At 63.4% G+C, this 13,747-nt stretch overlaps 1 protein-coding gene and 1 long non-coding RNA gene across 4 annotated transcripts in view; one reads left to right on the top strand and one right to left on the bottom strand.

Moving 5' to 3' along the window:
- The first annotated feature begins 6 nt into the window (after positions 1 to 6).
- The window catches only part of AATK (apoptosis associated tyrosine kinase), a 32,806-nt gene continuing 19,065 nt past the window's right edge, over positions 7 to 13,747 (top strand). For all 3 annotated transcript variants that reach the window (XM_040456633.1, XM_040456629.1, XM_040456628.1), the window contains exon 1: positions 7 to 65. Coding sequence is in view for 2 of the 3 variants with exons in the window: in XM_040456629.1 (XP_040312563.1) it covers positions 11 to 65 (55 nt within the window). In the remaining variant the exon portion in view is untranslated. The remainder of the gene's footprint in view (positions 66 to 13,747) is intronic.
- Positions 13,006 to 13,747, bottom strand: part of LOC121018036 (uncharacterized) — a 2,825-nt gene continuing 2,083 nt past the window's right edge. Inside the window, exon 3 of the long non-coding RNA XR_005784998.1 lies at positions 13,006 to 13,382. This is a non-coding gene — a long non-coding RNA (uncharacterized LOC121018036). The remainder of the gene's footprint in view (positions 13,383 to 13,747) is intronic.

Raw genomic sequence — 13,747 nt, 5'->3', positions numbered from 1 at the left:
AGCCCTGGCCATGTCGTCGTCCTTCTTCAACCCCAGCTTCGCCTTCAGCTCGCACTTCGACCCCGGTGAGTCCGCTGGCCGCGCCCCTGGGCCAGCCCTCTGCCCGCTGCGGCTGCCCCCAACCTGCCGGTCCAGCCCGCCAACCCCCCCACCCCGCACCTCCAGTCGCCCCCCTCCCCCCCACTGCGGACATGATGCTTCCTGAGCCGCGGTTTCCTCTTTTGCATGGAAATTAACCCTTTCCCCACCCTGAGTAGAGCCCGCGGGAGGAACTGCTCTGGGAAGGACCCCCTAGGGGCCTGATGGTGGAGGTGGGCAGGCCGTGGTGCCGGCACTGGCACAGCTGAAGCCTCTGGCAGGGGGGTGGGCCGCGGAGGCTCAGGTAACTGGGGCAGGAGGCCTGCGTTGGCCCCAGGTGTCCAGGGGAGGAAGTGGCCAGGACCAGGGCCCCCTGGGAGCTGTGGGAGTGTTGCTTTGGGTCCCAGGCCACCATGGCCCCTTGCCCGCCCACGGTCTTGGTGTGGGAGGCCCCTGTCGGTGCTGGGGGCAGGTTCTAGGGAGCCCTGCCTGGCTGACCAGAAGCCTGCATAGGGAGTTGGGAGCAGCGGCCACCCACAGGACGGCCCACTGGGCAGAGGCTCAGGAGAGATGGGCTTCGGTGGGTGTCCGGGCCCCCTGGACAGTGTGGGGGAAGCCAAGGCAGCACCATCTAGCTGGCTGCAGGGGCCCTGGGGCCCAGCCTCTTCTGCCAGCCTGGTGGCACCACATTTACCCGTGGCTGCCTGGCCTCCTGGCGGTGGTGGGCAGGTTCAGTGGGCCCAGCAGCGGGGGGGCCGCGCCAGCTGGAGGCCCGCATCCGTCACCAGGAGGTGGTAGGCTTTCTTCCCTCCATCCCTCCCAGCTCCGGGCCTCCTCCACCAGCCTGAGAGATAAATCCCTGCCCTGGAGCCATGGCCCAGGGGCCCGAGTCCCACCCACATGTCACTGGAGCTTTGGCACAGGCTAATCCAGCCAAAACAAAGCCAGGCGCACATGTGACAAGCTCTCCTGGGTCTCCCTCCCTGGAGCAGGGCCCGGTGTGTGCAGCCACGCGCTGGGTCCCCTGGGCACGGCCCCATCCGAAGGCATTTTGCTCCTGGGAGAAGGGAGCTGACGTGAAGTCTGTCTGTTGGGTTTAGGGTGTGGGTGTCAGTCCCTCAGAAAAGACTTCCCAGGCAACCAACTCCCAGGGCTTGGAGAAGGCGCAGTCATCAGCAGATGGCCCGGAGGGCGGACAGCAGCAGCCCTGTGCCCGGGCAGCCTTTAGGGACAGGCATCCGGGCCCCTCCAGGCCAGTGCTCCAGGCAGCATGCCCTCTGGGAGGCGGGGATCCAGCTTCAGGAAGTGCCGGCCTTGGAACTGGTAGCAGGGTCGTTTGTGCTTGTGTGTGTGTGTGCACACGCCAGGACTGACCCCGGGATGGAAGCCCTCCCCCCACCCGCCCTCTTGCACAATTTGTGGAGCCCAGACTTGCCCTGTGTGGGGTTCACTTACCCCCTCCCTACACTCAGGAGTGGGCACAGACCCTTCCCCCACTTTAGAGAAACAACAGTGCAAACAGCTGTGATCAGTGTAATTACAATGTGTCAGTTTAATGACTTACAGGGAAAAAAGTTGTCGGGAGGCTGAGGGGAGGTCTCCTCTGCAAGGTCAGTGAAGGGCAGAGCTGTGTCCTCGGGTAGAGGGGCTGCCCTGAATGGCGGCGGTGGGTAAACGGGCAGGGGTGCAGGGTGTTGGCCCCACGGGAGCGTTGGGGAGGAGGAAAGGTGGGGTCCCCTGGCCTCCCGCTAAGCGCCCAGCGTTCAGAGCCCAGTTCTCACCCGCTGGGGTCTCTCTGCCCAAACCTGCCTCTCTGGGGCTGGTTTCTCATCTGTAAAATGGGATAACAGTGCTTACCCCCAGGCCCTCGTGGAGGTTAAGTGCGTGGGGAAAACTTGGGGCTTAGTGAATAGAGATGCTATTTTAGAGGTGGCTCCATGGCGCCACCCAAGAGTGGAGGGAGGTGCCTCTTTTTGAGGGCTGCGCGTGTTGGGGGGTGCAGGGGACCATGCTGGGGGCATGGTCCGGAGGGCAGGGAAGACCCGAGTTCTTGGCCGTCTTGAAGTTTGTGTCTGTGGTTGCCCAGCAGTCAGGGGTGGACAGAGAGGCCAGGCCCGTGCAGGGAGTCCCTCATAAAGTCACCAGGCCAGGCCATGTGGCTTTCTTGGGATTCCGTGGTGGTCCCTATGGGCGGGAGGCAGTGACGGTGGCAGTTATATTGAAGAGGGGACTGGGGCATTAAGGAATCTGCTCCTGAAATCGTTGTCGCACTACATGCTAACTAATTTGGATGTAAATTAAAAAAATAAAATAAAATAAAAATACTAACCAAAAAAAGAAAAAAAACAAAGAAAAGGGGACTGAGTTTGAGGCTGAGGCTGTATCTGCTCAAGTGTGACCTGGGGACCCCACCTAAACCAGTGCCTGCCTGGGCCACCACCAGCTCTCAGGTATGGGCAGGGCCAGGTGCCATGGGGGAGGGGCAGGTGTGCATGTGTGGTCTTGGGGCACCTTGGGCCTGTGCAGGCTGCCACTTCTGGGGTCCTCTTTCCCAGGATACGGGTGAGGGTGCGGGATTTCTTGGTAGACGTAGCCGTGTGACTTCAGTGCCGTGTGGCCTTGGGCCGAACGAACACTCGGCCTTTCTTGAGGTTCAGTCCAAAGTACGTGAAACCTCACCCTGGAGAGACCAGGTGGGAGGCGCGAACTGAGGGATGATGGGTGTGTCACAGGGAGGGTCAGGAGCAGTTGGGCGGGGCCGGGAGGGACAGGATGGTGTGGCCATGAGAGAGTGAGGGTCCCCTCTCCTGTAGGAGTGTCCCGAGGCAGGACCCGGCCGGATGAGCCTGAGGGACCTCAGTAGGTGTCTGGCAGGTGCCGGCCTTGGTCACCGTGCTGCGTTTCTGGGCAGGGCTATGAGTCCCTGATCCCGGGGGGCCTGGGGCTGTCTGAGGGGCCGCCTCCAGGTTTTGGCTTCTCCCCGAGAGCTCCCCTCCCTGACCACGTGGCCCTCTCTGTGCCACCTCAGTTTCCTAAGCTGTCAGGTGCCCACCTCTGGGGGTCACGTGAGGGTTCACGGGGTCGGTGGCGTGAAAGCAGGTGTTGGCCACGCCGGTCGAGGCTGACCCGGGGCAGGGGTCCTGTGCACTGGCTGGTGGGACTGGGGGTGTGGGAAAGCTCCTGGAGGACAAGGCAGCCCCGGCCCGTTCCCCCCGCCTCTCAGCTCATGTCCGTGCCCCTGGTGGATCCTCATCCCGAGCCTGGCCCACGGGTAGCTCACTCCCAGCACAGGGTTGGGTGCAGCCGGGGCCTTAGGGTGACGCCTCAGTGCGGGGGGGGGGGGGTCTGAGGGGACGAAAGGAGGGGTGTACCTAGGGGAGCTGAGGACCCGGGGGCGCCCGGGGAACTGGCAGCGGTTTGCAAGTCCGGCTGCCCTGAGGCCTGGCCGGAGCCGGAGGCAGGAGCTCCCAGGCCCCTCTGGGACCACACAGGCAAGCGCCCTTGCGCTGCTCTCTGGGGTGAGTCCGCGGGGTGTGGGCCAGCAGGGGGAGCCACGTCCCTCCGGGCACAGGGGGAGGGGAGCCGGTTTCTTTGCTTCCCGCACGTTCTCCGGGAAGCCAGGCTCTGCCCTTCCCTCAGTGGGGCTGTTTCTCCCCCACAGGGCCCTGCACCCACGCAAAGAGGGTCACACGCACTCGTACACGCGTGAACGCTCACGGATGCACACATGCCCTCCCGTGAGTGAAAGTGATACACACACCCACGCACGTGCTCACGCAGACTCCTGTGTGCACACATATAACCTCACACACACCCCCTCCTATGTGCACTCGCACACATACGTGCTCATACACACCTGTACGCACACATATAAACCTCGCACCCACCTGCACTTGTGTGCACACACACGCATGTGCGTTCTCACCCACCTGTGCACACACCCGCACTCCTGTGCGCACACACACACACGTGCTCACACGCATGTGGTCACACACTGTGCACACATATAAGCCGTCGCACACGCCTACACTCCTCATGTGCACACGCACGTACAGGTGCACGCCTGCACACGTGCCCCTTCACACCGATGAACACACACACGTGCACCTCGTGCGGACATGCCGGGGCAGAGCCTGCCCGTTAATAACATGTGTGGTCACCTGCTGGGGCTGGAGAGTGTCCCTTGGGCGCAGTTAGCCCTGAGTGTGGCCTTCTGACCCGCCGGCTGCCCGTCCGTGCTGCCCCGGCCTGCCCCTGACCTGAACTTGGGGCTGGCCTGGACCTGATCCCTCCGAGGCCAGACCATCTCCCCGGCCTTGGGTGACCTTGGGCCGGGCATATTACTGCCTCTGGCTTCTGTGCATGGACTTTGCCACCACCTTGTCCTTGGGGGTCCTGGCCCATGAGGCCCCCGCCAGGGCCGTGACCTCCTGGTTGTCGCACCCACAGCCCCGTTCTGCTGTTGATTTCCACTGGCCTGGGTGGGTACTAGGGCATCCTGGGTGGGGTCATGGCTGAGGGGAGAACCAGATCCCGCCTCCCCCTCGGCCCCCAGCTCCATCACTGCTCTCCTTGAAGTCATGGGGGCAGGGATGTCTGTGCCCGAAGCAGGTGGCCTGGGGCTCCGGGGTCCAGAGCTCTCTGTCCCGGTGGCTGGCCCTCAAAGGCTGCCTCTGCTGTCCCCCGGCCACGGAGCCTTTCCCAAGGGTGGGCCCCTCGACCCACAGTCTTTCCTGGGGGCGCGTGCCTCTCCTTTATCTGGGAAACTCCCCCACGTACCCCATCTTCCCTGCCACAGTGGGCTCCTGGGGGGAATAGTGTCCCCCGCCGAAGTTCCTGTCCATCTGGAGCCTCAGGATGGGAGTCTTCGTAGGTGTTCAGGGTGGGCCTAAGTCCCGTGGCTGAGGTCCTTGCGGGAAAGTGGGAGGCCTCCTGGCACCCCCAGAAACTGGGAAAGGCCGGCAGGACCCGGAGGGAGCGTGGCCCTGACCGAGGACTTCTGGCTCCCAGCGCTGTTGTGCCCCGTCCCCGCTGGTGATGTGCTGTCCGTCCGGCAGCCCCTGGTGGCTCCGAGCCTGCCTCCCGCCCTCAGCCTGCCTCCGCCACCTGTGCAGACGGGGCGGCCGTCCCCACCTGGTGGAGCCTTGGGAAGAAAGTGAGGCGACCACGCGCAGGCATCCTCAGGACCTGCCTGTCGCACGGGAAGGGGCGCCAGCGGGACGGCGGCCCGAGGCCTCCCCGCCCCCCGCAGAGGAAGCAGCAGAGAAAGCGAGGGCAGGGGACACAGGGCCGGAGGCCAGTTCCCAGGCGGCCTGTCTGGGCCGTGTCCATGCCAAGCCCCCCCCCACCCCCGGGCTTCCTCGGGCGGTGGCAGGGCCGAGGCGGGGCACCTGGGGGCCCCGAGTAGGGTCAGGGGTCTCCGGAGAGTCACTCTGGGGTTAGACCAGCGGTCGGAGCCACGTGGGAGCGGCCGCCCGGAGCCGGGTAAGTGGGGGTTTCTGGGAGGACAGGGGCCGCTCTCCACCGTCAGGCCCCGGGGGACGGGGGCTTGTGGTCGCGAGGCCCCAGCCCCTGCTCTGGGGAGGAGGAAGTGGCAGTACAGGAGTGGGCAGGGCCAGTGTGGTGGCTGGGCGGCCTAGGGGTCGGCGCGTGTGCGTGAGGCAGTGGGATCCTGGCGACAGGGGGTCACCTCCCACGGTGGGGTGTGGCCGGACCTGGCCTTGCTCAGCCCCGGCGAGGGTGCGGTGGTGCCCCTCCCCATGAGGGGTGTGCCCACCTGCCGGTCAGGGTGCCCTGGCCGCTGGCCTTGGGCTGGCCGGGGAGACAAGCTGTCCGTCCGTGGGAGCCAGGCCGGGAGCAGGGGAGCCCGGGTCCCACCTCTGGACTCCGCCGAGGCCTCCCCTGTGCTGAGGCCGGCGTGGGAGCCCGGCAGCAGGATGGTTCTGAGGACGCCGTCTTGGGGACTTGGGGAGTCCTCGTCGGGGTCTGGCTCCGGGGAGGGTCCCACAGGCTTCGTGCCGTGTTAAAATTTTTAATGATTTTGAACAAGGGGCTGCAGGGCCGCCTGTGGTCCCCAGCAGGTGCGGGGGCTCCGACCCCCCGAGTAGGAGGACCCAGGGCCTCCAGTGGCTGTTGCTTGGCCTCAGGCCGGGCGGGTGGGTTGTTTGTCGGGTGTCCGTCCCACTCACACCGATGGCACTGTTCCTCCAGTGACCTGGTGTGGACGGCCATTGCCTTCTGTCCCCGACTTCCCTATGACAGCTTTGTTGAGATATAATTCACATTCCAAGGGAATCACCCCGCCCCTGGCTTTTTCTTTAATTTCTGAGAAGGGGAGGGGCGGGGGGGGGAACAGAGGCTCTAAGCAGGCTCCACGTGGACAGCAGCGAACCCGATGGACGCGGGGCTCGAACTCAGGAACTGCGCGATCATGACCTGAGCTGGTCACATGCTCAACCGACTGAGCCGCCCAGGCGCCCCGCACTCACCTCCTTGGAAGCGCGTACTCTGGTGGTGTTTACTGCATTCACGGAGTCGTGCAACCATCCGAGCGGCGGGGTTAGGAACGCTGGTGTCCCCATGCTGACCGCCAGGCCCTCCCCACTCCCTGCCCCCCACCGGCACCGCGTGTGCCTCCAGGGGCTGGCCTCACGTGCACATTTCGTGTCCACAAGTCGCGCAGCGTGGGGTCTCCCTTGTCCCCACCCCCGTCGGGGCCCTGCTGGGAGAGGGGCTGGAGCCGCTCGGGGTGGGGGCAGCTGCAGTGGACGCCGTGGGCTGCCCAGCGCGTGGTGGCCGCCAACCCGGGGCGCCCCGCGGCAGCCTCACTTGCCTTTTCCCGCCACCTGGCGCCTTCGAGGCCTTTCCGGGGCCTTGTTGCCCGTTTGCACGTCTCTTCTGTGAACGCCCGTTACAGCCTTTTCCTCATTGGTCGGGCATGGTGTGGACGCGTCCTGGGCCAAGCTCCTGGCCAGACACAGGTGTCATGGCGCTCGCGCTTCTGAGCGGGCTGTGCACCCCCCCAAGAGGCAGCTTCCAGCTCCCGTGGATGATCCACCCAAAGGAACGGTCTTGCTCAGATCAAAGCCGCGTAGCCTTGGAAGAGGCTGTCCTGGTCCTCGGTGGGGCCTGGGCTCCTTCTGCTAGGCCCATGGGCGCATTCCTGCTCGTGGCCGAGGCTGCCCCTGGCCTGGGCGACGTCCCTGCCTTCCTCCTTCCCTAGCCGGCCTCACCCCAACTCTGCCCTGCATGGGGTCCAGGCAGAAACTTGGAGGCAAGGATGTCAGGAGATCTGGGCTGGGGCGAGCCTGAGCCTGGTGGCCCCTTGGCCTCTACCAAGCTGCTGTCCCCCAGCAGCCCCCGCCCCGCCGGGCTCAAGAGAAAGCACTCATCTCTCCAGCTCCGGCCCCTCGGGGCGGCCTCGTGCCGGGCGTGTGTCAGAACGGGGTCCCCAGGTGAACAGAACAGTCGGCCTGCTTTCCCGGGGTGTCACCCACAGGCCCCCAGGGGGAGTGCGGGGCCTTGGACGTGCTGCATGTCTCAGAAGGACAGGAGGACGAGGCCGGGGACCAAGTGGGAGGAGCATTTGTGCAGAGGGGACCGTGTGTCAGCCAGAGGGGAGCATAGAGGCAGGCCGCGGCACCCATGTTAGCGGTCCTCACCCAGACCCCCAGGCCCCCTCCTCAGGACCAGCTGTGAGAGTGCACCCATGGTGCAGGAGGGGGCTCTGATGTGGATGGTGGCCAGGCCCGGGCTTTCTCATGTGTCACTGGACAGCGTGCAGATTGCAGAACTTCCTTCCGTCCCTGTGTTTGTGACAAGCTGGCCTGATGTGGGGCGGAGCCGGCCGGCTGCTCATGTGGCCCTGGGGTTCGGTCCTGGGGCGGAACCTGGAGGGAGCCCCCAGGGGTGTGTCCCCCCCAAACCGCCAGCGTGCGCTCCAGAGCACGCGCCTGATGGCGGGGAGTGCGTGTGTGTGCAGGTGTGAGTGTGCAAGTGTGTGCACGTATCTGGGAGCAGGCATGTGCGTGTGCATGTGAGGGCCTAGAGGTGTGCGTGGGTGTGCGTGGGTGGGAGACTGAACACATGAAAGCGTGTGAGCGTAGGACCAAATGTGTATGTACTTGAGTGTGTGTGTGTGTGTGTGTGCACACGTGCGTGTGAGTGCCCGTGTGTGAGGACGTGGGGACCTGTGTGCTGTCCCTCCCCCCTTCTCCGGGAGGAAGGCCCCGGGCCCCCCGCGGAGGTATCCTGCCCCTGGGGAGCTGGAACCCAGGCTTCCCCCTCTTAGGCTCTGGGTGAGGTTCTAGGTCCCGACCCACAGCGACAGCAGGAAGGGGCTGATACTGGCCACGCCAGCTGCCGGGCCGCCCTCCGTGGATCTGTGGCCGGGGGCTCCAGAAAGAGCCCTCTCGGGTAAGCGGTTGCCGTGACCCCACTTGGCCCCTGGCCACAGCCGCCCGGGGAAGGCCGTCTGCACCTGCAGGGCTTTGAGACGTGACCGCCGGCTCCAGGCCTGTCGCTCTAGGTGGACACTTGTCTCTCTTGGAGGGGGCGTGCCTTCACCTCACGGCCCCACCTCTGTCTTTGGGGTGCACGACTGTTCAGATCACCTGCTCACCGTCCAGCCCTGTGTGCACGTCCCCCGCCCCCTGTCCTGCACAGAGCAGGAGACCGGGACTCGGGGGTGAGAGGTTTGGAAGGTCCTGGGGTGGGGGCAGTGGGCCACAGCCTCCTCACCCAGACGCACCTGCGGGGGGCGGAGGCTGGGCAGCTGCGACCCTGCCCAGAGTCGGGTTCTGAGGTGGGGAGGACGTGGTCAGGTGAGCCTCGGGGCCGTGCGTGACGGTTCTGGATGCAGTCCCGACTCTTGTGGGGTGTCTCCTGCAGGTGTGGCTTTCGTCCCGGGGGGGCCCGCGTGTGTCTCTGGTTGCCACTCCCACCCCGGCAGCCTGCAGCCCCCCTTACAGACAAGCGGGGGCTCTGGTTTCGGTCCCCGGTCCGTCCTGTCATCGTTCCCGCTGATCTCTGAGATCTGGGGGAAGAAGGGAGGAAACACACGAGCCTGGGTCCCCCTGGGAGGCGCCCGGCCACACGAGGGCCCAGACCTGGTGGAGGGCGCCCGTGTCCGCTCCTCTAGGGAAAACTTCCACGTCTGGGCCCACAGACCAACCTTCGTGGAGAACCTCTGCCCCCTCCGCCCCCAGCACTGGCTCTGCTCCCAGGACGGCTGGTGGGGGTGGGGACCTCTCCTGCCGGCCACCCCCCCGCCCCGGGAACCCCAGAATCCTGCTGACTCCTGCTTGCTTCGGCAGGGGGCTGGGAGATGGGGGTGTCAGGGGCAGACGATGGGGTCAGTGGGGCCTCCCTGGGACGTTGGCCCCTGACACCCTGGGCACGCAAACTGCCACCCTTAACACTGTTCACTTGCCTCATCCTGTTAACTCAGCAGAAAGCCCTCCTGGCTGTGGTTCCTTCCTGTGCAGGACCCCGTTTGCGTCACCGGGCATGGGGGCAGGGGGACTGGTGCCAGGATGTCCTCAGACGCCCGGCCGAGGCCCCGCCCCGGGCCTGCGGCTGATCCCCGTGCTGGAGTCCCCGTGGGCTGGGCAGCCTGGGCAGGCCACGTGAGGAGCCCGGGGCGCACTGGGCTGGGCTGGGGACCCCTCGGCTGCTCCTGCTGGGAGTGAGCTCTCCGTGGTGCGAGCAGCAGAGGGCATCAGGCCTCGATGGACAGTACTCTCTGTTGTGGACGTGACCCTTGACCTGGCCTCCACGGGCGTCTGAGTGCTCTCTGGACACTTTGAAATCGAGGTGAAGCTCACGTAACGTAAAGGGGACCGTCTGGAAGTGAGCGATGCAGGGTATTTAGTGCCCAGTGTCGTGCACCCACCCCTCTGGTTCCAGAACATTCTCCTCACCCCGTAACGACACAACGAGCCACCAGCAGCCACTCCCCGTCGCACGGCCCCTGGCAAACACCCCCTGTTTTCTGCTGCTCTGGAGACTCCACACCCGTGGGGCCTCACGACGCTTACTTCCCGTTAAAAAATCATGGCATCGGGGAGCCTGGGGGGCTCAGCTGGCTGAGCATCTGCCCCTGGGTCAGGTCACGATCTCATGGGTTGAGAGTTCGAGACCCATGTCGGGCTCTGCGCTGTCCCCCTTGCTCTGCCCCTCCCCCACGAGTTCTCTCTCTCTCTCTCTCTCTCTCCCCCTCAGAATAAAATATATAAAAATTAAACAAAAATCATGGCATCTTAGTGGTCAGACTGCTCACTTACCCTTCAGAGCAGATGCCAGGTGGACAGCAGGGGGTGGCCTCTCCAGAGGAGACTGGGGAAACCGAGGCACGTGGCTTCGAGGTTGGAGGGTTGACGGGCCCCGCCCTCACTCCTTCAGCATGGCGCCCGAGTACTGCCTGTGTCTCAGGCCCCCAGGGACGTGCCCTCACGCCAAGCCCGTGGGCAAGTGGGGCTCAGCGTGGATGGCTCAGAGGAGCCATCGGCGGGTGGTGCTTTTGAAGATGGCGCCCGCCTGGGTGAGGAATGGCCTGGAAGCTTCAGACCCCAGAAGGTTGGACAGGGTGTGGGGGGCCGAGCCCAGGACTCGGTGACGCCGGGGCCCTGTTCTGCGTGCTCTGCGGCCGTGGGGGTCTTTCCAGACGGAACGATGGGTTGTGAGTGAGAATTACAGGAGATGACACACGCTAGATTCTAGAGACCGCGTGCTCGGCAGCGGCCATATGGAATGTGCCAGCAACGAGCAGGCGGTAAGCGGCTTCTGCCGCCCCAGACGGGCACCGCTCACGGTTTGAGAGATTTTCTTCCAGGTGAATTTTTTTTTTTTTAACACAACGGTGACCTGGATTTAGGAGCAGTGCTGCCTCTTGCTTTCCACCTTATCGACGTGTGACTGACATAGACTCAACCACGCCTGTTGACGGTTGGCCCTCGGGAGACCTCGCGCGTGGTTTGGGGGGCCCCCCAACCCCTTGGCCGCACAGTCACGTGACGGACACTTGCCCGGCGCCCAAACGTGTCCTCGTGTGTCTTCCTTCTGAGTAGCGTCACGTTGAGATTTCCACTTTGAAAACTTCTTCAGCTCACTTTCTCTGGCTCCTTTGCAGATACACTGTTTTGTTCAATCCTTCCTTACGGGTCGACTCTTCCTTACTGGTCCTTCTTAGAACCGTCACCGTAACGAATGCGTGGGACGTGTGTCTGTCTTCGGAGTTAGCGCTCTCATTCCTCCGTTCATTTATTCAGGACTTGGGCACCCTCCGGGTTAGTCTCTTGGTTGAAATTCCCAGACAAGGTGGGGGCGCCTGGGTGGCTCAGTCGGTTGAGCGTCTGACTTCAGCTCAGGTCCTGATCTCTCGGTTCGTGAGCTCGAGCCCCGCACGGGGCTCTGTGCTGACAGTGCGGAGCCTGCTTGGGATCTTCTGTCCCCCCTCTCTGTCTGCCCCTCCCACCCAAATAAATCAACGTTAAAAAATAAATAAATTCCCAGACAAGGAATCACTTGGCCAACGAGAAGCTCGGTCCCCAAGGAGCTGCACCCACATCTCTGAACCGCTTTCCAGTTGATTCTCCGATTCTCGCACGGGGAGCCTGGCGGCTGCTTCTGGTGCCCTGGCTTCAGCCACGACGGGGGGTTCTGGGAACTCGCTCAGGCCGGAAGCGGACTTCGTGTTTCGAGTTGCGCCTCTTGGATTACGGCCGAGGCTGATCGTTTCCTTGCGGGCTTTGCTTAGTCTGTTTGTTTGTGTTATGGGGTCTTAACGTATTTTTTTTTTTTTTAATTTTCGCTGATGGTGGGCCCTGTAGAGTAATGCTACCAGTCTTGTGATAGGTGTTCTGTAAATCGTTTTTCCTGGTTTGCCATGCGCCTTCAATTTGGGGCTTTTATGGAACATACGTTTTTATGGAGCGAAACCCATCGATATTTTGTGATTCCCTCTGTTGCTTTTAGCTTAAACATTCTTTTCCACGAAGAAGCCTGGTGTCTCCCTCTTTTCTTCTCCGGTGCTGTGATTTGACTTCCAGACGTCAGTTTGAAGTTGCTGCGGTGTGTGGGGACGTGGCTCTTCCCCTGCACGGTCCCTCCATCCCGCCACCGCCTGTGTTCTGTGTGGGGTCTTCTGGCCGGCCGGCCTGGCTCCGGGCTGTCCCTTCAGGCCCTGGCTCCCCACATGTCCCGCAGCAGCACGTGCGTGCTGGTAACAATCACCACTTTTCCATGTGTGATCAGCCACAGACACACGGCCACCCCCCTCTGCTTCTTGTAGCTTCTGTCACCAGGTTAGAGTTTCATCCCCCTTAGGGTCACAGGACTCGCTGACAGACGACTGGTGGTGGGGGCGGTGATCTAGGTCATGTGACAGTCCCGCCCAGACACCTGTCCCCACCTGATGGCAGAAACAAGTCACATTTTCCTTTTACGGGAAGCCCAGCCCGGCACCTGGTTCTGTTCTGACCTGTGCCTTGTCCTTCTCCCGCCCAGGTCCCCAGAAATGCTCTGTCCCCTCCGCAACCTGGAAGGGAGACCTCGGTACACAGCAGGTGCCCCATAAATGTGAGGCACTGCTCCTAAACGTGGCCGTACAGTTTTCCAGAACGCGGTGCCTCCTGTGGGAAAGACCCGGCCGCGCTGGACCGTGGTGCCCGGGCCACCAGGCCATCGAGGAGGCGTCCCGTTCGGGGCAGGGTGGAGGCTGACCCGTGGACGGTGACAGGACCTGGGGTCTCTGCCTCACTTTCTGTGTTGCTTCTGCAGTGGATGGAAGTGTTTTCTTAAATGTAACTGGCGGGGTGCCTGAGTGGCTCATTTGGTTGAGCGCCTGACTCCGGCTCGGGTCATGGTCTCGCGGTTCGTGGGTTCGAGTTCCGCGTCGGGCTCTGGGCTGACAGCTCGGGGCCTGGAGCCCGCTTCGGATTCTGTGTCTCCCTCTGTCTGCCCCTCCGCTGCTTGCACTCTGTCTCTCGCGTTATCTCAAAAATAAATAAACATTTAAAAAAAATGTAACTGGCAAAAGACGGTCCAGTGCCATAAACGGCCCCTGCAGGAGGGCATGTGCAGAGGCGGGACCGGGGACAGGGTGGCCGGGATGCTGGCTGGTTCTGGTCAGCAGAGCCAGCGCCCGCGATGACACAGTGCCTGCCGTGTGCGCGGTAGCTTTTGTTGTCTCTTCTCATGGGCGTTTCCATTTCCTGAACGTGTTGGCTTTGGCGTCTCGTGTCTTCACGTGAAGGAGCCGTACTCTGTGGTCCCTTCTGTGTGGGTTCACGTGCTTACAGCAGGACCTTAATGACAACAGAAAAGCCCCTTTTATGCCCCAACTGTGACCCGCCCAGCCCGCGGGGCACTGAAGGTGGCAGGGAGGGCCCTAGCCGCTGCTTTTAGGAGGCCCCCCTGGGGTTTTCCTCTAGAACCACCCCCGCCCCCACCCACCCCCACCTCCTACAGCTGCCCCCAGGCTCTAGCCGCCCCTCAAGGGGTTTGGTTCGACCTGTGCTTCCGGCCACCCACAGGCCCTGCAGTGTTCCAACCCTGTTTTCAGTGAACTTGCTCCCTGCCCCCAGTTCTGCACACGGAGAGGAGGCTGAGGATGGAGGCTGGGGGTGGAGGCTAAAGGTGGAGGCTGAGGGTGGAGGCTGAGCGTGGAGGC

This window comes from Herpailurus yagouaroundi, unplaced genomic scaffold (assembly GCF_014898765.1).
Source record: "Herpailurus yagouaroundi ecotype Mexico unplaced genomic scaffold, PumYag 217, whole genome shotgun sequence".
In the NCBI taxonomy this organism is placed as follows: domain Eukaryota; kingdom Metazoa; phylum Chordata; class Mammalia; order Carnivora; family Felidae; genus Herpailurus; species Herpailurus yagouaroundi.
Note: the sequence above shows the minus strand (reverse complement) of the source record. Positions and strands in the feature narration are given on the sequence as shown.